The 25541-nt window shown below is 44.6% G+C and overlaps 2 protein-coding genes and 4 non-coding genes across 9 annotated transcripts in view; 1 reads left to right on the forward strand and 5 right to left on the reverse strand.

Moving 5' to 3' along the window:
- The window catches only part of RNASE9 (ribonuclease A family member 9 (inactive)), a 51541-nt gene extending 30133 nt beyond the window's left edge, over positions 1-21408 (reverse strand). For 3 of the 4 annotated variants that reach the window (XM_047861537.1, XM_047861530.1, XM_047861532.1), the window contains exon 1: positions 21301-21408. The gene's annotated coding sequence lies outside the window, so the exon portion shown is untranslated. The remainder of the gene's footprint in view (positions 1-21300) is intronic. The other variant, XM_047861534.1, reaches the window with a different exon arrangement.
- Positions 971-25317, reverse strand: RNASE12 (ribonuclease A family member 12 (inactive)). The gene is made up of 3 exons (XM_047861550.1): positions 25305-25317; positions 21301-21407; positions 971-1443 (listed from the first exon to the last, which is right to left on the reverse strand). The coding sequence occupies exon 3, from the start codon at positions 1406-1408 to the stop codon at positions 971-973; it is 438 nt and encodes a 145-aa protein (XP_047717506.1). The 5' UTR covers positions 1409-1443; positions 21301-21407; positions 25305-25317.
- On the reverse strand, positions 15855-15926 carry TRNAP-AGG (transfer RNA proline (anticodon AGG)). Its single transcript has one exon. It is a non-coding gene; the product is annotated as a tRNA-Pro (tRNA).
- TRNAL-AAG (transfer RNA leucine (anticodon AAG)) lies at positions 16828-16909 on the forward strand. The gene has a single exon. It is a non-coding gene; the product is annotated as a tRNA-Leu (tRNA).
- Positions 19032-19103, reverse strand: TRNAP-AGG (transfer RNA proline (anticodon AGG)). The gene has a single exon. It is a non-coding gene; the product is annotated as a tRNA-Pro (tRNA).
- TRNAT-UGU (transfer RNA threonine (anticodon UGU)) lies at positions 19405-19477 on the reverse strand. Its single transcript has one exon. It is a non-coding gene; the product is annotated as a tRNA-Thr (tRNA).
- Positions 25318-25541: the final 224 nt, after the last annotated feature.

Below are 25541 nucleotides of genomic sequence, written 5' to 3' on the forward strand. Positions count from 1 at the left end.
GCTCTGAGAGTCTCAATCTCTTCCTGGGAAATCTGGATTCATTTCTCACCACAGTCTTTAAGGGAAATGGTTTCTGACCCATCAGGCAATCCTTCCACTCTCCCTTTCCCCTTCTTTCAAGGCACAGAGGCAGCTGCTAAATGTAAACAGACGCAGCTTGAATTATATATGCCCTCTTCAGAGGAGACCCTCATCAATGACTCCAAATGCCTCCACACCTAGGATCAAGTCTGGGAGCATTGTGAAACAAAAGGAGGCACTCACTCCGGGTACAAATTTAAGGGGGTACCCAAAAGCCCAGTAATCAAGATAAATACTATTTTAATGCAACACTTAAAAAATATTAATTTAATGCAAAGTAATCTCTGATGACAAATACCAAAATGTCAAATAATAGGATCTGACCCTGTACTGGCTAACTCACTAATTCATGTCACCTTAAGTCCAACCCTGTCAGATTGGGTGTTGATTTAAAACTCAGATATTTTATTCATCAGAAAATTTTTGCATTAATTTTGATTTTTTAAATGTTATTTATCCAGGTTACTGGGATTTTGGGCGCCTTTAAACTGTGTACATGAAGTGAGCACCTTGCTCACTTTACCTGAATCCCAGCTCTGCCTCAGATTCACTCTTGGCTCTCAACATGTGACCCAGAGAAAAGGGACAAGAAATTAAAACACATGAAGAGTTTATGATTCAATTCAGTCGAGTTTTTATTATTATTATTATTATTATTATTAAACCAGAATGAAATTATTCCAGCTTAGCCGTACCAGCAGGACAGATGAATTACTAGTGGCTACCCAATTCACACAAAGCATTACCCCATGTCCACAGTTGAGGTGTGCTCCAGGGCGAACCAGTTACTGGTACCCCTGAGAGAGGAACCAATATACCAGTACCCCATACAGAAGTCTGCAAGAGAGGAGAGTACCAGTACCCCTCAGACCCAGGCAGTGGTCTCAACTTATTTAACATATCTCTGGAAAGTAACTGGCCCCACGTCATCACAAGTGACAACAATAAACCCCTCCACGGAGGAAATGTGGTACCTGCAGGCAGGGTATCTGGTGCCTCCAATGAGCTGACACACTGTCATTTTGAACTTTGTCAAACTCTGGAAACACAAAGTGGAAGAATGGTTCTGACAAGTCATTTTCTTGGGAGAGGTGCAAACACTGTTGATATTTCGAGGCCTCTCATGGATGAAAACATGCTCCTTTTTGCAGGTATTGTCAGGTCCCCTGATGACTCTTTGTAAGACCATGTGGTTGCAGTACCTTACAAGAGAGTCACTCTGAGGGTAGTCCACATGCAGATGCTCTATGGTGGACTCCTCTCCTTCCTCATTCTGCTCATTTTCCCAGAACAAAAGCATCAGGTAAATTATCACCATTAGTATCATCACGGGTGAGATTCCCTTCACATCTGCTGTAAGCCCTACAGAGTAAGAAGAGACAGGACATAGCAGAAGGTGATCAGATTCCTCCAGCCCCATCCCCTGACTTTGCTCCCCCACCCTTGGGATGTTTTACTTCCTTCTCTCTGCTAATCAAAATCTCAGGCTCCAGCTGGAGGAACAGTTCCCCAAACAAGCCCTTTTGATCTATTTCAGCTCTCAGCGTTTGGCATTGAACTGTTCTCTGGTCATTCCCATTGTGTCGTATTTGTTTTGCTTCTGCAAGCTCCTTGAGATCTTCCGTTTCTCCTGAATCCATCAGAGTGCTTAACACAGAGCTGGACATGTAGAAGGATGCTCAAAAGTACCCATGGCTGATTGTTTTCTTCCTACTGCTGAATGACTTCCTTTATCCTAATTGTCTCAACACTAATTCCATCCAGTTCCACATGTTTTCAGCACTATTAATCTCTTCTTCCCAGTTCTTCCAATTTCTCCTACCAAGCTAACTCCTCTCACCTTGTGTTTTTGCTGTAGTTCTCACAGGTAACATGTCCTTGTGACCATAGATCTGAGAAAGTCCTTTGTGTCTAGCTGTTCCTTGGCAATAACTGATAGGAAGCCAGGTGAGTGTGGGGAGGGCCAAAGTGAAAAGAGCAGAAAGGGAGGAGCCTGTGAAGAATGTGCTTGGGTGTCACTGGGAAGGATGAGAAGTTATCTTCAGAGGGAGAGTTACATAAGGCAGGTCCTGAATGTGTCCTCATTAAACAAACGTGGATTTTCCAAAGCATTTATTAAAGTCCTGCTGTGTGTCAGACACACTATCATCTATTTCCCAGATTTGCAGTCAGTCTTTCCTGCAAACCTAGGAAGTAGCTATTATGCCCATTTCATTCAAGAAGAAATGTTGCAGATAGATTACTGTGGAGATAGAAGAGGGCAAGAGGAACAAGAGTCTCACCCTCTTGACACTTAACACTTGAACATCGAGTCCTAGCAAGCCTCATTCTCACGTGGTGTGCAGGACAGAAACAACTCCCTGACATTAACATTAGCCTTGATCAAGCCCTGGGTTCCTGGGGAAGTATGGCAATGGTTCCCAAACCCATTGTTGAACGCTGGAATCACCTGGGCATTTTTAAAGGCCACCTTGAGACATTTGGCTTTAACTGGTGTTGGCTGTGACCTGAGTCTGAGATATTTAAAGCCCCCCCAATGATTCTAATGTGGAACAAAATTTGGGAACCACTGGCCTATGGTATTCTTGGGAAACTGACATAGGGAACCAGTGGACGAGGGTTCGATTTAAAAGACCGCGGTATAAGACACTGAGAAAATAAGAGCTTTTTTGTTGCTATCATCTCCTGGTCATTTGATATAGAAATGGGAAAATGGACTTAATTTTACTACTTCTTGCCCTAAAGTGATTTCTTTTTTGGAGAGACAGCTACATAGTCTCCTCTTTCTAACTGGTAAGAAGAAAGTGATTTTGGGGATGGAAAATGGTCTGCAATACTGGAAAAGTCTTCAAAGTCTTTCTATACATCAACAACCAAAGCGAAATCCCAGACCATGGAAATGAATGACTAAGGGGTTATTATTTACTTTCCCAAATTTTGTAGAATGGGTGTTCTTTTGGAACTCAAACTGTCCTTTTTGGGATATGTGTTGCACAGTGCCACAAAGATGTAAATGTAAATAATTAATTACCTCTAGTGACTAAATTTTGCTTTGCACACTATCTGCAGAAACATTTTCATCTTATAAAGAGAAATATATATACACATTATAACATGTTCATTATTTCCTGCCAGGACTTCCAAGTACCTGAACTATAGATGCTATATTAAGTTTACAGAAGGGGGAGGCAACATTTGTTACAAAATTTATCCTCACCTGAGGCAGCTAGACCTGTCTGTACATTTCAGAGTATTACCCTGCAGAAATTGAACAGAGACTGGGTTCACATGTTAAATAATGCTGGCAGTCTGGGAGAAAACACTTGTAATGCCTAAAACCAACAAGAGTTAACATCTAGATGTAAAGGACTCCCTAGTGTCAGCAATAAAAAGACAAGAAACTTACAAGGAGAAAAAAATGCCAAAAATTATGAAAAGCCAATTTGAGAAGAGAAAGTCAACATGGGTGATGAACAATGCTCAACCTCACTTGTAATCAAATAAACAGAAATTCAGATAACCAAGAGATAACAGTTTATAACCATCAAGTTTTCAAAAATTAGAAAATCTTATATTTTGGGCTGCCGGCTGGCTAAGTCAATGAAGGATGTGACTCTTGGCTTCAGGGTTGTGAGTTAGAGCCCTAGGTTGGGTGTAGAGATTACTTAAAAAAAAAAATGAAATATTCAGGGCGCCTGGGTAGTTCAGCTGGTTATGCAACCAACTCTTGATTTCATCTCAGGTCATGGTCTCAGGGTCGAGAGATCGAACCCCAGGTTGGGCTCCATGCACTGAGCATGGAGCCTGCTTAAGTTTCTCTCTCTCTCCCTCTCTCTCTGCCCCCTACCCCACATAGACTCTGTGCCTCTAAAAAATAAAATAAATTAAAAAATATATATATTTTTAAGAAAATCTTTTATCAAGTGCTGGCAAAAATATTAGTGGGCATGAAAATTGGTGTGGTGATACTGGAAAGTAACCTGGAAGTGTTTAGTGAAATTAAGAGTGGGTATACCTGGGGCACCTGGGTGGCTCAGTCGGTTGAATGACTGACTCATGATCCCAGGCTGGTAGGATTGAGCCCCATAACAGGCTCTGTGCTGAGCGTGGAGCCTGCTGGATTGAGATTCTCTCTCTCTCCCTCTGACCCTCTCCCCCACTCATGCTCTTTCAAATTAATTAATTAATTAATTAATTTAGAATGAATGTGTATATGCTGAGCCCTTGTGACCCCATCCTGGGCACAGACTCCACCAGAATTTTTCCAGGTGGAGCACATGTACAGTTGCTCATGGCATGACTGGTAGCAGAGCAGGCCTGGAGGCAACTTATGTGTCCCTCTTGAGGGGAATGGATGAGTGAAGATGTGTTGAATACATAAAATAAAATAGTATAAAGCAGTTTCAAAAAATAGATTTAGAAATAGCAACATGGATAGAACTAGAAAACACAGTGCCATGTGAAAAATGGTAAGAACCAGAATGAAAGTTCTATTTATTAAAATTTAAAACATACATGCTCCAAAATAATACAATGTATTTTCCAAGGCTATACAATACATAGGATGGAAGAACATGGATTAAATACTCTAGCACACGTGTCCATGAGGGTGAGAGAAATAGAAGCAGTCACAAGGAATAAAAAGAGAAATAATAAAATTGAATAAAACAAAGGAAAGGCCTAGCATAGGCTACAAACAGAATATGATAAACTCAATTTTGTGTGCCTGAAGAAGGAAGGGAGGAAGGAAAGAAGAAAGGATGGAGGGAGGGTGGAGGAGGAGAAGGGGGAGGAGGAGGAGCTAGAGGAGGAAGAAGAGAAAAGGGAGGAGTTGAAGGAGAGGGGGAGGGGGAGGGGAGGGGAGGAAGAACGAGGGGGAAGAGGGAAAGAAGGAGAGGGAGGAGGAGGAGGAGGGAGAGAGGGGGGGAGGGGAGGAAGGAAGAGGGGGAGGGGGAAAAGAGGGAGGGGGAAAAGGGGGAGGGGGAGGAGGTAGAGAGGAAGGGGAGGAGGGAGAGAAGGAGAGGGAGGGGAGGAAGGAGGAGGGGGAGGAGGGGGAGGGAGAGAAGGGTAAGGGGGGGGTAGGGGGAAGAGGAAGAAGAAAAGGAAGGAAAGGGAGGGAAAACTGGATCTATTTTTGGACTACTGAATTTTTCCTAAGACTCCTCCCCACACCCCAACCCCCCTTTGCTGAGCTTTGGGGCAAAACCCAGGGACTACAGGAGGCACATAGCTGCTGGAAACTAAAATTAGTGTCAGGATGTAACACATCATTTGCAATTCCCTAATCACTCATTTCATCAAATGAATAAGCTGTCCTTCAGGACAGCTGGGGAACTACCCAGCTCCAGTATCCCATGATACCAGGCAAGAGTCTCAAAGTGACAGCAGAGGAAGTGAGCACTTTCTCTGGGTGCCTTCAGCTGCTGTGTACGAAGTTCCACTGTGCTGAGGCCACCGCATGAAGAGGACACTTGGATAGAGAGAAGTGCTCAAAGAGCTCCCCCGGTTTTGGCTCTCCCACAGGAGACTGTGGAGGTCATTAGTGTCCTGTGGATGTGGTTGGCTACTCTTGCAAGGCGTCTGCAATTGCCCAATGCCATGCTCAACTTAAGGCTATATAGCAGGTTGTAGTTTCTAAAAATGGCCACAAAATGTTTTCCATTCCACATTCTCTTCCAGAATCTTGCGACTCCTCTATTAAAAGGTAGAGTCCACAGTCTTTCCTGAGAACTTGGGTGGGCCTTTGTGCCTGCTCCCACTAATTTAGACTGGTGCAATTGATCCCATCTCTTCTGATGACTTCTGAGACTAGGTCTGCTTGGCCATGGTTCTCTTGGGGCATTCACTCTGGGTGCCTTCAGCCACCAAGTATGAAGTCTGGTAACATTGAGGCCACTGCAAGGAGATGCCACATGGATAGAAAGAGATGCTCAGATTGCCCCACCTGTTCCAGTTCCCTGATGCTCAGGTCTTCTCAGCCCAGATGCCAGATGGCTGAGTGAAAAAGCCTGTGGGATCATTGAGCTCCAGCCGCCACGTGAGTAAAAACAGGCACGACCTCAAGTAAGAACTGCCTAGCTGAGCTTGGTCAGCCTCCAGATTGAGGGTCAACATAATTCTTATTGTTGTCAGTCACCATTTTAAGGTGATTGTAAAACAGCAAGTTGATCAACAGAATAGAGGGCTCATCACTTTGCTGAATCTCCCAAAGCAAATCTAATTCCACAAGTTTTTAGCAAGTTGTAGATACCACTGAAGTGTTCTTGGGGGTAGAGTATAGGTTATCATACCAACAATAATAAAAACTAGTTTCTAAATCTCCATCTGCTGTAAAAACCCCAAAAGTTCCTTTTTGACACCCCCATCTCTCTCCATTCCTGTCCTGAGAGCCTCCCTTGCTTGATGGGATAGCTCATGAGGTCTCCTGGATTCCACCTTCCCCTCCCTGCCCCCCACCTTCCCATCAATCTACTTATGACCAAATAAAGACCCTTTTCTGAGCATCCAGTCACTTTAAAAGATCAGTGAAGTATAGTAAATAAATATTTTGCTACCTAGCCAATATGAATCTTATTCTACAAACATGGGAAAGAAAATTACATTTCTTAATTGCTTCTATATCAAGTTGAATCTAATTCTAAGTCTTCTGTCCTACTAAGCTGGGGAGAAATTCAACTTATGCCATTATTAAGTTTCTTTTTCCTCCCTAGGTAGGGGACCAGGAGAATCTGGAAGGCAAACAATTCTTGCTCCTTCTCACTATGGGACCTGTACTAGCCAACAGCACCAACCAAGGGAAAACACTCTTCTTAATTTCCCTTATATAAACTCTCTATGTATAGAAACTTTACAAGAATACTTTCAATAACCCAATTTATTACAATTAGCATATTTATTGTTAGAATACATCTTTTAATCCTAAATTCTTTTAATAGGAAGGGCCCTCGCCTTATTCCAATCTTTCTTAATATCCTTTATTATTTTTCTTGGCTTCTATATACATTCCTAGACTATACATACATCCTAATACACAACTGGTTTTGAAAAAATATAAAAAAAAAAAAACCAAAAAACAAAACCACTGGTGCCTAGGTGCTCAGTCAGTTAAGCATCTGACTCTTAATTTCCACTCAGGTCATATCATATTCATGAGAGCAAGTCCTGCATCTGGCTCCGTACTGAGCATGAAGCCTGCTTAAGATTCTCTTTCTCCCTCTCTCTCTCTCTCCCTCTCTCCCTCTCCTGATCACGCTCACTCTCTTGTCTAAAAAAATTTTTTTTTAAATTTTTTTAAAAAGAAAAAAAGGGGTGTCATTATCTAACGGTTCGTGGTTTCGAGCCCCACATCAGGCCCTTTGCTGACAGCTCAGAGCCTGGAGCCTGCTTCAGATTCTGCATCTCGCTCTCTCTGCTCCTTCCCTGCTTGTGCGCTCTCTCTCTCTCTCTCTCTCTCTCTCTCTCTCTCGGCTCTCAAAAATAAGCATGAAAAAAAATTACAAAAAAATCTAAAGAGATTATCATTATAAATTTCCCAAATGGCGGCTAATGACAGAAAACACAAAGTAACAGCAGTATGAACAAGATGGAAGTTTATTTCTCATGTAAAAGAAAGCCAGGGGTAGTTAGTGCAGGATTGGTGAGGTGCTCCAAGGTGCTGGACTTCTATCCCAGGATGTGGTTTCTATGTTACTGTTCAGATGGCCCAGATGGCCACTTTAGCCCTAGCTAGCATCTCCAGCCAGCAGGGAGCAGGGAGCAGCCAGCAGGGAGAAAGGCACAAAAGGGGAATGGCAGTGCCTTCTAAGGGTAGATCCCAAAGTGTCACACACCATCTCCACTTGAATCTCATTGACAATGACTTGGCCACACGGTCATATTCAACTGCAAAGGATAGCGGCACACGCTGGGTTTATTCTGGGTTGTCATGTGCCCAGCTAAAATTCTGGTTGTTATTACTGAAAAGAAAGGGGGAATAAACACTGGAGGCAAAGCAAGCGCTTTTCCCACTTGCCTTCAGGTAAACACTGTTCTGGAAAATGGTAACAAGTGTGCTTCAAGAAAAGTGTCCTGATCAAAAGCTTCAGAAACATTGTTATCATATTCCTTCCCTCCAAGAGTCACGAAATTCACAAAGCATGAGATTCTGAGAGGCTTGACTAATTTCCTTTGATTTGGAACTTGACAAACTGATTTGAGCATGGAGCTTCATTTGAGCGGCACCACTGTTAGCATCCAAAGGAACAGGGTTCTATGGAATAGCAGTTTGGGAACTGCTGCAAGGGACTAGGAGCCATAGATGGCACCAGAGTGCAAACCAAGGAAACTATAAACAAAGGGAATGTAACTTAAATAGTCCCAGTTTTTTGTTTGTTTGTTTGTTTGGGGGGTTGCCCTTCAATATTCATATAAAAATAATCCAAACCCCATCACTCACTACTACTAGAATTTTAGTGCCCTTCCCAAAGGCACTTTAGAAGCTCGTTGAGGAGTGCTTTTTAAATTTATAAGTCCTGCATTAACTTCTTTAATGCCCACCAAACACAAGTATATAGAGCTGAGAAAAAAATCTTAACACTAACTCACATGCACTACTTCCAGCAGCCATCAGCAGCCCTTCACTAGAACTCCTTTTGAATGTCCCTTTCCTTGGTCATTCTGATATGGGGTTTGCTTATTCCCCTTATCATCCTTTGTTTTATATCTCCTCTTCCCCAAGGCCTGGGCCCCTCTGTCCTTGTAGTGGTGACCACAGAGTTCCCATAGAGGAGCGTGCAGGAGACAGTGATCATGCCACAAGAGGGCGCTAGGGGCACTCTTCTTGAAGATGGATTTTCTGAGTGCTTTACCTAAAGCTGAGGAAACATGAACTGCCCATAGGAAAGAATGGGAGTGGAGTTTGCAGAGTTATTAGGGAAGGGTTAATGACCTCACCACCAGCCCTTAACCACTCCTTAGTCTGCCCCTTCCTGGCGCATCTGGGTGTCAGTTGGTTAAGCATTCAACTTCAGCTCAGGTAATGATCTCACGGTTCAGTTCGTGAATTCAAACCCCACATTTGGCTGTCTGCTGTCAGCACTTAGCCCGCTTCAGATCCTGTCTCCGTCTCCCTCTCCCTCTGCTCCTCCTCTGCTCACATGCATGTGCTCTCTCTCTCAAAAATAAATAAACATGTAAAAATAAATAAGTAAGGAAAGAAAGAAAGAAAGAAAGGAAGAAAGAAAGAAAGAAAGAAAGAAAGAAAGAAAGAAAGAAAGAAAGAAAGAAAATATATGGTGGCTCAGTTGGTTAAGTGTCAGACTCTGGATTTTGGCTCAGGTCATGATCTCACTGTCAGTGAGACTGAGCCCTGCACTGGGCTCTGTGCCAACAGTGTGGGGGTTGCTTGGGATTCTCTCTCTCTCTCTTCTCTCTCTGCTTCTCCCCATGCTGGCATTCTCTCTCTCTCTCTCAAAATAAATAAACATTAAGAAAAAAAATTATAAATATATATAGTGAATGGAGGTGGTTTCTAAGTGAAAGCGTCCCTTTCTTGGCTACTAACTAAAACTACAGAAACCTGGGCCTTACCCTGGACCTACTGAATCCAAGTCTCTGGAGGTAAGGCCCTGGAATCTGCATTTGTAATCAGTAGGCCATCTCTGGTGATTATAATGCACACTGAAATTTAAGGGTCACCACAATAGATGAGCCCCAAATTGGTAAGCAGCATAATACTTTCTAAAGACTTGCAATTCCAGGATAGAACTGACTTTTACATTACAATACAGAGTACCTGACACCTCAGTCTGAAAGCACCACATCTGGATTCCTGCCCTGCTGCAGAGCTTCCATCCCACAAAGCCTGTGCAAGTGCCTCACGTCACATGACTCAAGCAGCTCCTCAGAGGGCCCCCTCCTTGGACACTGGGAGGGCCTGCCCCCAAATGCACCACACCCTTGGAAGAGGAAGGATTGGTCTGTATTCCTTAGCTGTGGTCCTCAATTACCTGTGTTCTTTCAGCAAATCTGGAGATCATTTCACAGGGATCATAGACATGAGCTAGGATGATCTGGGTTCCACCAGGGAGAGAATTTCCGGGGCTAGGCATAAGTGTGGGAGAAGTGACAGTGTGCCTGTGGCCTGGAAGCAGGGCCAGGGGGTGGGGGGTGGGGAGCACTGGCAATGAGAAGCTGGGAATGGCTTGGATTCAGTAAGGTCACTTAGGGCACAGGGTGCACTCCTCCCCCCCACCCCACGTCATTCTCTAATCTTCTTTGTGCCCATTTTTCTATCACCCAGATGCCACCTTTTAGCACCTCCCTAAAGACTGAAAGGTTGGAAGCACTTCTAAATTGGGATCTGATTTCTTTCCCCCTATTCATTTTCACCAAAGAACCCTCCCAAACCATTTTCACCTCCTATCCTGGTGTGGAGAACAGTCAGATGATGGGTTTCTTTCCAACCTTGGAAGTGGGCCTTGCTGGTGAGGAAATTTGTGCCGGTTCCCACAAACTTTCATGCAACCAAAGTAAAGCCCTGGTGTCAGGAAATATCTCTAAGTGCAGGGCAAAGGGCATGGGGCCTTACCAACTCCTCCAGGAAGCCTTCTTTCAATTAACCACCTCCATCTCCTCCTTGCATCTCCATAAGAAGCCTGTCTCCACACTCCCTGTACATAATTTGGCTTAGTGATTGCTGTGTGGAGCAGCGAAGGGTTTATTTGGCCTTCTTTCCCACATGTGGGCTTCTGGAGAGCCAGGAAAAGGAACCTGTTTGCTCTAGCACACTGCCTGGTACTTCACAAGAGATCAAAAGTTGTTTGCAGAGTGGATGTGTGAAAGAAAATTCGTAAAATGGAGTCAGACACGCTAAGGGGCCATAAAATGGAGCCTGGAGCCTTTGGGGAAGTGAGTCTGAAGCACGTCTTCACACCGATGAAACCCAAACCTCAGCACTGTACAAACAACATCCTGGAAAACATCCATACGCTTTGGCCAGAAGGCCGGAAAAACTCTTTTGCAACCTTTGCTTGCATGTGACTCTCCAGTAGCATTCTAACAGCTCAGCACTTTTGCAGCTAGCACCAATCACCTCTCATTGAAAACAACTCATGTAAATTCTCTTTCCTCTTGAAATACCCTGACCTCCATTGTCTCTTCGGGGCACACTTTTCTTCCACTCTGCGCCTTCCAGGTGGCAATCCCCAAGACCCCAAATCAGCGCATACATTTATTCTGCAGTTGCTGCTTTGTCTTTTGTTGGCCAACAGATGAAAAAGTAAAAGACTTCAGTAAAAGACTTGTTCTCCCTCTGCCATGAACTACCTAGGCGATCTTGGGCAAGTTGTGTTCCTTCGCAAGTCTGAGTCTATATTTCTAAAACGGACGTGGTAACAAAGGAAGAATTTGACTCTGAGGTTCCTTTCTGCTATCACAAACTAAGTTTCTGAGCTAAACTGAAATGACACAATTCCTATTCTCTTAAGGCGACAAATTTCTGGCAACCAATTCTATTCCCCTCCCCCCCCACACAGGGCGGGTAGAGATGTGGTCTCCGCCCCCTGGCCTGGAGTCAAGGTAAGCAGTGGGGAAACGGAGATGGAGCCTGGCTACCAGGCCCGGAAGTGGGGAGGTGGGGCTCTGATTCAGGAATGTGGTAGAGGTGGAGGAGCCCTGTGAAATGGCTTAGGAAATTGACATTTTGGTCAAAAGAACACACACTAAATCAAGAACACTAAGTATTGGCCAAAAAAAGGTGGGGAGGAATGAAGCACCACTATTCTGGTGGGGTCATCAGCTACCTTTGGCAACTGGAGAGCTGTTCCCTAAACACACTGTTAACTAGTAGATTCACGCAATACCTTTCTAAGTCTCTGGCCAGCTGCCAACCTGCCCTCCCACCACCTCACCTGTCTCTTTGTCCAGGTGAGACCATCAGCCTAGAGCTTGCATGTGTCCAAGAACAAGCAGCTCCTGACTTGGGCAGGACATGTTCAGACTCAGATCAGAGGCTATCAATCTCAGCCTTACACTTAAAAGCCTCAAGCTGTGAACATGGCAGATCCTGTTCTCCCTTGGGGGCAAAGTAAGCCTTTTTTTTTTTTCTTGGTAACTTTATGTGTGTCCCTGAAATGACTGCCAGCAGGCCATAACCCAGGGGAGGCCAGGTTGAGGGAAGCTGCATAAACATGTCTTTCTAACAGCTACTTGGTAGGCCCCCTGTCCCTTAGATTTCTACTTCTGAAAATGCTTTGATCTTAGCATATCTGGCTTCTCATGTGTGTCCCTGGACTGAGCCCCAGCAGCTTCCTCTGCACCCTCATTGAGGAAGGACCATTAACCCAGCCTTCCCCACAGCACCTCCGAGGACATTCAGATCCTTCATACCACTCCTGTCTCTGCCCTCCTCTCCGGGCCAGTTCCAGCTCCCCTGAAAATCAGTAAGATGCCCTTAAAGAATATGAATGATTGTCCCCTGAGCCCAAATAATCAGCAAGGCCCCAAAGAATCCAGATTCATTAAACAAGCAAACAAACCATCTCCCCTTTCAGAAGCACCCAGCCAGGGCAGAATGAGCAGCGGCCTGGGAGTCCTGAAAGCTAGATTCCTGTCTTGACACTGGCTCTGCCACTAACTAGCTCTGTGGCCCTGAGCTTAATTCTGTGGTTCTCACCAACATTCTTTAAAAGTGGTTGGGAACTGGCAGAGTTGGTGGAATGCACGAGCTGAAAACAAGCAGGAGGTGAAAACAACTAATAATTTTAGAGTTGGCAAAAGACATCCAGCCATAACATTTCCTGATGCAGGGCTCTAGGCCTATTAGACACAGAAATGGAGCTCCCAGTGGCTTTTTGTCAACCTTACTACCACAGTAATTTTTTAATTAAAAAAAAAATTTTTTTTCAACGTTTATTTATCCTTGAGAAAGCAAGAGAGAGAGAGACAGAACACAAACAGGGAAAGGACAGAGAGGGAGACACAGAATCTGGAGCAGTCTCCAGGCTCTAGCTGTGACCACAGAGGCCAAAGCAGGGCTCGAAGTCACAAACTGTGAGATTATGACCTGAGACGAAGTTGGACACTTAACCGACTGACCCACCCAGGTACTTCCCCCTCCCCCACCAAGTAATCTTTTTAAAACACAAATCTAGTTCTGGGGTGCCTGGGTGGCTCAGTTGATTAAGCATCCAACTCTTGATTTCAGCTCAGGTCATGATCCCACAGTTTGTGAGATGAAGCCCCACATTGGGCTCTGTGCTGACAGTGTAGAGCCTGCTTGGGATTCTCTCTCCCTCTCTCTCTGCCCCTCCCCACTTGTGTGAGCATGTGCATGCTCTCTCTCTCTCAAAATTAATAAAACACAAATCTAGGGCAGTGCCTGTGCTGTTCACCCCTATCCCCACCAAAAAGAACCTTTCAACACTTCTTCAAAATATTGACAGGGCCATATCGTGGCCTAAAAGGGGGGCTGCCACAGAATATTTTCCAGGCATGCCCCAATGATGACCCATCCCTCACACTGCAAGAGTGCTCTCTCTATTCAAGTCCCCAGAACCTCCATGCTCTTGTCTCCCCTGATGCAACAGGATCTGGCATTCTTTAAAAGCCTGTATAACTTTGTGATTTAAAGCAATTCTTGCAACTCATTAACCAAATATTTATTGAGTATCTATTAGGTGCTAAAAACTGTTCTAGCCTCTGAGGCTTCAGCAGTAAAAAAAAAAAAAAAAGAAAAAGAAAAAGAAAAAGAAAAAGAAAACAAAAAACAAAAAAAAAACCCAAACCTGTTCTCCTGGAGCTTGCAGTCCAGTGGTGGGGGGTGGGAGGAGAATTAAGAAAAGCAACAGCAGCAGCAGCCAAAGTCATGTGGCATGTGCAAAGGGGGTGTGCAAAATTAGAGAACGGGGGACAGAGAGCAAAGGGGGTGGATGCTATTTCATGTGTGTGGTCACAGAAGTCCTCTCTGATAGGCAACATCTGAATAGGGATCTTAAAAGCAGGGAGGAACTGAGCTACACAGGCAGGAGGAAGATAAGATTCAAGACAGAGAGAAGGGCATGTGCAAAGGCACTGAGGCAGGAATTTCTGAGGTGCTCAGAAGGCTAATGTAGTTGGAATGTAGCCACCAAAGGGAGTGAGCTGTAGGAGATGAGGTCAGTGAAGTGAAGGGAGTTCAAGAAGCAGCAAAGTCATGTAGAGATTTTTTTAAGCCATGGCAAGGAGCTTTGACTTAATGCTGAATGAAATGGAGATGCACAGAGGGTTTTAAGCAAAGCAATGACCAGCTCTGACCTAGGTTTCAACAAGAGTATTCTGTCTGCTCTGTTGAGAATGGACTGAAGGGGCACAAGGACCAACCAGAGAGACCTGCGAAGGGGCCATTGCAACAGCACAGGCAGAAATGGTGGCAGCTTATGCGACAGTGGTGGTGGTGGAGGTGGTGAGAAGTGTTTGGATTCTGGAAATGTTCTAACTGTGCAGCCAACATCATTTGTTAAAGGATTGAATGTGAGAACGCTAAATAATCTTGGTTTGGTTCCAAGATTATTTTGCAGTTCTTCCAAATGTTGAAGAGGTACCAGAAGTTAAATACTCAGCAGTATAGCTAAGAGTGAGGTGAAAAATAACTGTGGTTTCTAGCTCTTGTTCATCAGGTGAGTCAGGGCACATCTGACTGAGGGGGATGTAAGCACCAAACACAGCAGGCAGGGAGTGCAGGTGAAGGCTTGATGTTAGCTAGGGTCTCGACCCTGTGTGAGGAATGAGAGCCATGTACCTATCCACCTGTCCCCTTCAAACCAAGCAGGCTGAACCACTGGGCCGTCTCTTATCTTTTGGAGTTTCCTGTTCTTAGCACAGTCTGTTTCTGTGGCCTGGGGAAGTAAGGAGGGTCACAGAGAAACTAAATTTGGCATGTGGTTGCTCCCAGAACTACCCTTATCCAGGGAAGATGAAGTCCCAGCTGGGAGGCAGTGATTCTGAGGAGGGTGGATGGGATACAGGATCCGTAGAGTTACTGGGGGTACTGGGTAGAGTCTCCAGTTGTGGCCTGTGGAGCAACTGCGCAGCTGCTGTAGTTCCTAGGCCAACCCTAATTATAGCTGAGGAGCTTTTAACAAATAGCCATGCCAAGGCCCTATCATCACAAAATCCAATTTAATGGGTTGGACTCCAAACCAGTGAATGGTAAAAAGCTTCACAGGTGAGACTAATAAGCTGGCAGGCTTGAGCATCCTGCTTAGAAGTTCATTCCCAAGGTGCTACCATGCTTGAGACTCCCCCACCCCCACAGGCACATAGCCCAAGTCCCTGGAATGTTAGGCTTGAAGGAAGAAGGGACCCCAGGCTTTATGTGACAAGACATCTTGCTGCATTTGCTGACCCTTTGTGGTCCCAGTACCCGAAGAAGGGCCCCCATGATTGCAGTGGAGGAAAATTGAGGGTTATGCAAAATGATTGAGAGAAAATACAACTCTCCCAGTCCTGAATGAACAATTTTTGGATAACAACAAAAAACTGCAAAAGTGAAATGCTGGTCAATTTTAGAAATAGTGATTTTTGTCAAAGACCATATAAATGATATGTAATAACATCTGGTATTTATCCAGATTTAATAACACAAAGAACATTTGCCTGAGGATTAAGTATATAAACCTGAAGTAGTGGAGTATACAATGGTTTTCATCCAGTGACTTTAGCTACAGAAGGTGCTCCCTTCAGTGGGAAGGTGTTTAAACACCAAGAAAGCTGAAGGTCTACTGGGGATGGAAGACAACAGACAGGAAAGAAAAACAGGGCTCGTCCGGGATTTGAACCCGGGACCTCTCGCACCCTAAGCGAGAATCATACCCCTAGACCAACGAGCCACACACAACTGCTCTCTCATTTTTAAACTTTAGTAAAGAAAATTTTAGCCACGTAGACGGTTGGCCCAAAAGTCCCCTCTTTACAATTGTGGGCACGGGGTGACGCCTAGTGGATAAAGTGATCACTGCAGTCTCTCTCGCCCAAATTCCGGAAGGCGATGCCCCTCGACTACAGATTTTTTCAGAAAAAAAAGCCCAGGCATCAACGAGAATATTTCGGCACGTTTTGGCTTCCGAATGAGCCAAAGATGCTATACAGGAATGGTGGGAGGCCATCGCATCCAGGACAGTCACGGGCTGCGGGGCGACCCCGGGGGCGTGGGGAGGGCTGCCCGCGTTGGCGGGAGAGCTGGGCAACGGGGAGGCTCCTTTCGGACTAGGCACTCTGCAGACCGTTCCTGCGCTCCGACATCTCCCGCCCTGCCTCACACTCCACGGAGCGTGCTTTCCGGAAAGCTTTCGCGTGGTGTCTCCTCCAGCCGCGTCAGGGCGCCCTGCAGCCGGACGACCCCAAACTCAGTATCCTTCGCGGAGAAACAGCTCCCGTCGTGTGACGCCCTCCCTGGGGGGGAAGGGAAGCCATGAGACAGGAGAGGGCCCTGACTCTTCCTGGTGACCAGCTTGCGCCTGGCCCAGGGAAGGTGCTTCGAACGTCAAAACCTAACAGAGGTGGTCCTGTCTCTCGGGACAGGACGTGTGTTACAGCTCTTTCCACCAGTCTCAAATACTGCGGCTTAAAAGACGAAAGAAAGCAAAACAAACCAGGAAGGGATGGGCGAAAAAAGAGATACGAAGAACCCGGGAAACGACAAAACTACGAACCACACGGCGGAGGGTGGAGGGCGGGGAGCCGGGAAGAGATCGAAGGGTAGAGAATATGCTTCCTCACACTCCACCAGCAGGTAGCGTGGCCGAGCGGTCTAAGGCGCTGGATTAAGGCTCCAGTCTCTTCGGGGGCGTGGGTTCGAATCCCACCGCTGCCATATGCTTTTGAGCTAATTTGTAACAGACAGCAGCAGTGTTTGCATCAGTGTGGCCACATAATAGCACTGAATCTCTTCGCGTTCCTTTCGAGCCCCAACCTCTTTCTCCAGTTAGTGGGAATATGGGTATATGCTGTTTTGTAACTTCACATTTTTTACTCTTTCAAAACTCAAAGTTCTTATTAGTGAAAAACAATGCCATCATAAGATTATAATGATGCCTTTGAACCCATGGTTTCCCAGAGGTAAAGTACTAGTACTTTAATATCATATACCTATAACCTTTGCTTTGCCTTTCTTCACTCAAAAAGCATATTTTGATCACTTGTTTTTGGCACTGTTCTATTGAGGGGTGCAGAAAAGATGAGTAAAACATAATGCCTGCCTGTTACAAGGGAAGCCCACTGACCAAACTGGAAAAGTAAGCCATACGATTACAAAACAGTGTTGAACCATGGTAAGACATCATCAAGCAGAAAGCAAATGTCCTATAAGGAAGGCAATGTGAGGGTTTGGGGAGGATGCTGAGGACAGTGGACTCTGCAGTTAGACTACCAGAGCTCCAGTTCTCACGTTACTAGCTGTGTGGTGTGAGGCAGGTGGCTTATCTTCTGTATGCCTCAATTTCCTCATATGTAAAATGAAGGTAATACTGTATATGTCATGGAAGTGTTATGAAAATTAGTTCATACATATAAAGGTGCTTAGCACAGAGTCTGGCAGTCAAAAAAATGTTAAGTATTTTCATTACTTAAATACATATTTTGCCACACTTAAGACTACCCTTTCTTTTCTCCCATCTGGGTTGAAATTCCACTACAGATTAAATAATAAAAGATCAAACATTGTCTACAGAAAGCTACATGAAGTGAAAAAGTCTATATGATAGTCTTGTTATTATCAATACAGGTATTTGTAATTCTGGTGTCTGCAGATAAGCAGTTAGGTAGTTTCTTTCTGAGGAGGAGAAGCCTGAATTGGGTACTTAGGCCCAAGTGGAAAGATCAAGATCAGTTTAGGCTTTCCATTTTTAATGTAAGCCCATTGCCATGGTTCCTACCCTTTGGGAAGACTTTAATATGAGTCTATAGAAGCCAGAAATAAATGCTGTTTAATTGTGGCTTCTGGAAGCCAGCAAGTATGTCCAGGAATATGGTAACATTCATTCATCCATTCATCCATTCTTCACCTACTATGTATCGTATACAGTGCTAAGTGCTTAGGGCACAGCCACAAGCATAATAAAACTTTAGGCCTTTATATCTGGAATTTGTATCCTAATAGGGGGGAAAGAGAAGACAAAAGAAACAAACAAATGTGTGTAATCATGTCAAATAATTATAAGTGCTGTGAGGAAAAAAATAATGTAGGGAATAGTGACAATTGGGGGCTATTTTGGAAAGGGTGATCAAGGAACATGTCTCTAAAGAGGTGACATTTGAGCACAGAAGGAATTAAAGAGGAAGTCATACAAATATCTGAGGAAATAATATTCCAGGAGGAGGAAACAGAAAGTAAAGCTCAAAACAGGAAACCAGTGCCATGTATTTGAGGAACAGAGGGCCAGTGTGGCCAGAACAGAATGACTGAGAAGGAGGAGAAAAAAAGAGAGAGAGAGAGAAAGGGAGGGAGGGAGGAAAAGAAAAACAGAGACAACGCTATGTGACAACACATAAAAACCCTTGTAAAGGATAACACATTGTACATTTTTAAAACGATGACAATGTTAGCATGCATCAGCCCCCAGTTCCCTCTCAGGAAAGAAAACAGCTCGGTATATGTGGCACCATATAAAGTTTCCAAGAAATTTCCCATACACTGTTTTATGTGACTGAATGAGTCCCTGGAGTCAGGCAGGGGAAGGGAACGCATTACCATTTCCATTTCACTATGGAGGCACTCAGAGGCCAAAGAATGATCTGCTCTCGTACCTGCCCGCCGGCCTGTTGGCCCAGGGGAGTGAGGAAACACGTCGTGGGACAGAATTCAAAAGCTAGCTTGGAGCTGTCTCTCCTTTGCTATTTCACATCGCGTAGGGAGCCTTCGGTTGCATCATTTTAAGCAGAGAAGAGAGGACAAAATGCAGCGACAGAAACATAAACAAGTTGAAGGAAGCAAAACTGGGCTCGTCCGGGATTTGAACCCGGGACCTCTCGCACCCTAAGCGAGAATCATACCCCTAGACCAACGAGCCAGCCTACAGATACCTTTTAACTCTGCCTCAAGGCTCATTCCCGTCACTAGGGTATCCAGAACCGTATCACTCGAGTGCCTTCTGTTGGAAGGAATGCGTGTTTGTTTACCCAGAAAGCGTAAGCCTCACAACAGTCCTTTATCAGCTGCTATAATCACCAGACAGAAGCAGGGAAAGTATCGGGCATTGCCTCAACGTCTCAGTAGGTGCGGAGGACCTGGGAGATTCTGAGGTGCCAGGTCCTACCCTCCTATATCTTCTGAGGCGTCTGGAAGTGAGGTTCGGAGGAAAAAAGGACCAAAGGCCCCAGCGAGATTTGAACTCGCGACCCCTGGTTTACAAGACCAGTGCTCTAACCCCTGAGCTATGGAGCCTCATCCTGTGGGCTCTTTCTCTACCTCTCATCTTATAGAAGCACACAGTAAAGCCAACATCCCAAAACACTAAGAACTTTGACCAGAGCAAAAATCCAAGATATTCTTCCATAAAATGAGAATTTCTCCATGTCCTGTCAACCTTCTTAAAAAGTTCCTTTCGAGTAGAGCCACCACCAGGCTGTCTTGTCTTTCATCTTGATACTCTCCTGAGACAGTGCATCCCTGTGCATCTGGAGCCACAGAAAGGATGCAGATATAAGAATCTCAGATATTTGGGCACATGGTAGACCCACCTGAGAAGTAAGAGACTCCTATAGAGAGTGTCCGATGGACAGATTATAATACACTCCTTTCATTTAATATTGTGATAAAATCTGGGGAAGGTGAGAAAAGATTTATCATGGTTTTGTCCTTTCTAAAAACCTTAAGTATTTTGGGATCAATGCCTCTCTCTCAAAGGCTTAGGGGTAGGAGCATGTAGGGAAAAGGGGTGTTAGGGAGAAAGAGTTTAATCCTTCCTTAAAGGAAGATTTACCTACATCTTCGGTATGAAAATAATACAACTTTTTAAAAAGGATTTTCACTTTTTAGAAACCTTGTTTATATAAGCTAGTAAACAGGAACAAAAAAAATTATTTAAGAAAGATATTGTACTTATTTCTTACTGGAAATATAATCATAGCTGGGAACACTGGAAAAAAGCACTGATTCATGCAACCCCCAAAAGTGGACCAATTCTGTTTAGCAAGATTTCGACTCTGTCCACACGCCTGTTCTTGTGCCCACTATTTTTTAATGTTTTCATTTGTCCAAGATCATGAAGTTTCTAAGAAATCTGTAAGCTTATCTGTAAGCTTATGATTCATTGTGTTAGAGTAGGCAGTAGTTAGATTCTAACAGGATACCTGGAGGCCAGCAAGGAGGAAGTCATGGTCAGATCCAAGAAAGTCAGAGGCCTGTCCTGGAGGCATTCCATACGAAGGGGGACCAAACCCAACAGGCCCAAGATGGAGGATGCCAAGACAGGAAACCCCTGACCCAATTAGGAAGAAAAAGTGGGAAGCCCTGCTTCCAGCCCCAAGTAATGAATATTCTATGCCCTAGTTAACAACTGCTGACAAAATATAGAATCCCAAACCCCAGGGACACAGTGCTCTCTCAATTTCGCTCTTGCTCTCATATCTCGAGGGTACTTTTTGCCTTAATAAACTTTCCTGCTTGTGTCGTTCATCCGCTGTGTTGTATGTCTGTCTTTGGGTTATTTTTCATGACAAGACCAAGAACCTTCCAAGACTTCTTCAGGTGTGACTGGGTTTAAGCCCCAGGACCTCAAGTCTCTGCAGCCTAGAGGCCCCTTTCAGGCTCAGGCTTGAGCAATGGAAACTTGATCAAGGCAAAAGGGCCTGCAGTAACCCTCTGGGTGAATGCAAACAGGCCCATAAGATGACCCACTTCAAAATATCCATAGGCCCTAACTGACCAATGGGCTACTTACACATAGGCACAGTTGCCAAAAAGGGAAAGTCCATACATGCTCCCCTTCCCGGTTTAGATACATTCCTCCCCACCCCCACCTCTTGCAAGCAATCTCTCCCCTGCTCTTCCTCCCGCTTCTCCCTTGAGGTGTATTCAATAAACATCTACCACCTTTGTTTTGCCTCGGGTGTTCTTTCACCCCTCAGGCTACCTGCTTCCACCTGACCTTGCCCCACATTTGGGGGCCCCCATCCAATCAGGAAAGAAACCACACATAGTTCACCTGGCAACAATTGGCAACAACTATTTTTCATTGTATCAATGTAAAACACGGTGCCACTAACCTTACAAATCTTGAAGGAAGAGAAATCTCCATACAGGCAGAATCAGGCATTTATGGCAGATATTCTTGGTTCAGGGATGAGTCACGGAGAGGCCTCACAAGGTTGTCCTAAGACGAGAGGAACATATCCAACTGTTCAGGGCCAAGAGGGTAATAGGATCTTCTGTGGCTTGACAATAGCCATTCCTCCCAATGTTCCCTTGGTGTGCAAACCTCAGTCTTTCTCCAGACAATATCCTCCTTGTCTGTAAGACAACTACAAGGCTTTGAACTGACTGCTCTGCTTTAGAGAATCAAGAATCGGTCGCTGTATCCCATTTGCCTACACAAGGCATTTCACTGGTAGAAACTTCCAAGTTAATCAGCATGGTCATCCCTTTGGACTTGAGTATGTAGCATAGTGGTTAGAAAACACCTGGGTCAGTTAGTTAACCTTGCAAAGTTGCTGTATCCTTGTTTTGGAAATGAGAGTTCATTACTATCATCACGGTTATTACCATCTTTATTATTGTTATTTTATTCAGAGACACGGGCCTTAGGCAACATTGCTAAACAGTCAAAACCAGCACCCCAACAGCTTTCTCATCCCCTCCCTACTTGCTGTTTCTCCTCTCTTTTTCTCCCATTGCATTCTTGGCTCCTCTTAACCTTTTCCTGAAATCTGTTCCCTCATCCTAAACTGTCACAACTGAGCAAGCTTCTATTCTTTTCTATTCTCTGGATGGACTGAATTCTTCCCTATAACTGTAGACTGCTTGTTACACATCTGAAAGGAATTTAAAATGCTCAAAGGAGCCTCCAAAAAGAGAAGCTAGGACAACAACCATGGGCCTGATGGTTTTTGTTCCCCGTCACAGAGGCTGTCTTTGGGTTCAGGGTCCTCCCTCTCTTCACAGGATAACTAAACCTTTGCCCAAGAGACCCTATCTACATTCAGTCTATTTTCTACCCCTGAAGTTTGTCCCAGGACCTTACATCAATCTCTCTCATTCTTCCAGCCACTCACTGCCCTCAGCTCACTTGGGTTGGCCTGACCCAGGAGGTTCCAAGAGCCTGCTCCACTAGTCTGGTCCAGAGAGCAACATCAAAAAGGCCTGTTCCAGAGTGTTCTGGCCAATTAGAAGTTCTCTAGAACAACTTGACCCCTGGTAGGGATCTTAGAATTACTTTTAATTACTTTTTTGCATATTTGTCTGTATTTCATCCATTTCCCCTCAACTTTTTATTGTGCAAAGTTTTTTTTTTAACGTTTATTTATTTTTGGGACAGAGAGAGACAGAGCATGAACGGGCGAGGGGCAGAGAGAGAGGGAGACACAGAATCGGAAACAGGCTCCAGGCTCTGAGCCATCAGCCCAGAGCCCGACGCGGGGCTCGAACTCCCGGACCGCGAGATCGTGACCTGGCTGAAGTCGGATGCTTAACCGACTGCGCCACCCAGGTGCCCCTATTGTGCAAGGTTTTAATTCTAGTGTGGAAATAAAGGAAGACCAAGTAAATGACAACAGCAAAGGCTATTTATTCAGAGTTTGCTGTAGCAAGGAAGTCAGCCATCATCATTTGAGTTTTGTCAGAGACTCAAAGGCAGACAGAAAAGTGGGAAAGCTTTATAGTGGAAGGCTTCAGGTGTGCCTTGATTGGAGACCATTGGCATGGGGAAGCTATAGACAGTCTACCTAGAAGCAAAGCATCCTATGTGATTGGTTAGGGGTGCATATTTGACTTTCTCTGGTTGGTCCTAAATTGGAAGCAGGGACAAATATTAGGAAAGCTGTCAGTTGCTAATCAAGTCTTGGCCATTTGGGGCTGATTATTACAGAATTATTGCTTGGCTCCCTGGCTTGTTACTAGAGATAGTGGTCTGAGTTCCTAGAAGTCTGACTTAAAGATAGTAGGATGGTTTCCTGAGCTGATGAACATTGTAAGGGAAAAATACAAGTTAAAAAGAAGAGGTTTGATTCTCCCTGTCAAAACTGAGAAAAGTGATTACCCTTCTCTCCTTTTCCTTTGAACATTTATTTTAGAAAACTTGCAAGAATAAGTACATCACAGTGCTTTGCATTACTATGATGAACAATGTAGGGGCGCCTGGGTGGCTCAGTCAGTTAATGTCTGACTTCAGCTCAGGTCATGATCTCACACTTTGTGAGTTCGAGCCCCGCATCAGGCTCTGTGTTGACAGCTCAGAGCCTGGAGCCTGCTTCAGATTCTGTGTCTTCCCCTCTCTCTGCCCCTCCCCTGCTCATGCTCTGTCTCTCTCTGGCTCAAAAAAAAAAAAAAAAAAAAAAAAGAACTATGATGAACAATGTAATTAACATGTGAGACCATAAAGGAACTAAATATTTAAGTAGGAGCTCAATAAATACTCAAAAGACTATCTATTACATTCATCCAAATACATACAAATACATCCAAATACATCCAATACATATCATTCACCAGTATTTAATTTTGAGCACTATTTTTACAGTACAGGCCACTACTTGGCTGGCTCTGTACTGGAGCTAGAGAAAGAATTTTACATTGCAATGTAATGCGAGTCTCCTGCTGATCTAGAAGGATTCTGGTGGGAACTTTCAAATGCCCTAAATTGACCATGGGGGCATTTGATACATAGACCGGAACAGAGAGTACCTGTCAAAATTCTCTAACCTTTGGGTAGCTTATTAAGATTCCAATTCAATAGACCTAAGACCCTGCATTTCTAATAACTTACCAGGACATGCTGATCCTGCTGGTGCCTGGACCACAGTTTGAGTATCAAGGTCTTGAACTTACTGCTTGTAAATAAATTTTCATCATCTGGACTATTAACAAGGTAAAGATAGCAGGAAATTCAGGGTTAAACTCTCTGGCATTATTGCAGAATGCTAGAGCTTAGAATACTAGCATTCTGTGTTGAAGAGGGAAGGAATAACCATGTGTCAGATAAACCCATCACATTTATCTGTATCAGGCTTCTTTCCAAAGGGGCCATTATGTATTTGCTTCAGATACTGGACAATTAAATGTGTGACAAAGGAAATCTGAGATACCTGGCTTGTGAGTCTCTGGGCATTTCTTTCTTTTACTGTGCAATTCAACATAGCAACCACTTCTTGAGGGAAGTAGACCAAGGCTCCTCCCTCCACTGAAGGATCCAGTGAGTTCAAAGTAAGCAAGGAGTACTCAAGCACTATCCAGTGATTCAATAGGGGAAGCTATGCACACTGGTCAGTAAAGGAATTTCAGCCAGGTACGAGAGAGGGTAATACTTTCTCTCCTGATAGGAAACTGATCTCAAGTCTGTCTGTTTGGAAGCTGAAAATGCAGCATGCCAGGATCAAGGGGAGCTCTGCTGTAAACCAGGTTCTTTCCTGTTGACTGGTTCTTTTTATTGCCTGATCAAGAAGGGCCCAGAACACTTGCACCTTATGACATGTTGGTGTTGGTGGTGTTTTAACTTAAAACATAGTTACATAAACTCTGGTTTATTTAAATGTGTGTGTTTACCAAATTAGCCCTAACATACACATACACAAGTATGCCTGTATAATCGCATCTGTAAGAGCTCATCAAAAGACCTTCCCAAGGGAGGAGCCAAGATGGTGGAACAGAATGGAAGTTTTTTTGTGTGTCTCACATTCATGAAATACAGCCAGATCAACACTAAACCATCCTGCACACCTAGAAAACTGATTTGAGGATTAACACAACAATCTGCACAACATTTACCACAGAACTCAACAGGTACACAGCACAGCGAGGTGAACTGGGGGAGAGAGAATCTGCAGAGGGCAGGGAGCTGTTTATGCTTGCAGAGCGAGAACAGAGACGGGGGCGGGGGGGAGGGTGTGGGGAGAGTATGGGAAAAGCACCCCCCCCCCAAAGCAGCTGGAGAGAAAGTGGAAAAGTGGAAACAGCTACAGGGACTGAACAAAAAAGGGAGAAAGGAGAAAGGAAAGGGTTTAAATTTCATTAAGACTGTAAACAGGGGGAATGCAGAGTCTGAAACTCAGCTCAATACCTGTGGTGCTCTGGTGGGAAGGGCGAATTCCCAGGAGCAGAGTGGGGTCCGGGAAGTTCTCGGGCCACATGGGGAGAAGTGGTTCCCCTGCTAGGAGGACATTTGGTAGAGTCCGTGTGGCCACCGCTGCCGATTCCAGAGGTCTCAGCTGACTGCAAAGAACAACGACATTCGACATTTGCTGGTGCTGGAACAAGTTCCTTAAGGGTGAAGCCTGGTGCCAGATGCGTGTTGTGA

This window comes from Prionailurus viverrinus, chromosome B3, assembly GCF_022837055.1.
Source record: "Prionailurus viverrinus isolate Anna chromosome B3, UM_Priviv_1.0, whole genome shotgun sequence".
NCBI classification, from domain to species: Eukaryota; Metazoa; Chordata; class Mammalia; order Carnivora; family Felidae; genus Prionailurus; species Prionailurus viverrinus.

Excerpts from the sequence above, each read along its gene's own strand:
- RNASE12 (XM_047861550.1), bottom strand. The coding sequence starts at position 1,408 with ATGATACTAATGGTGATAATTTACCTGATGCTTTTGTTCTGGGAAAAT.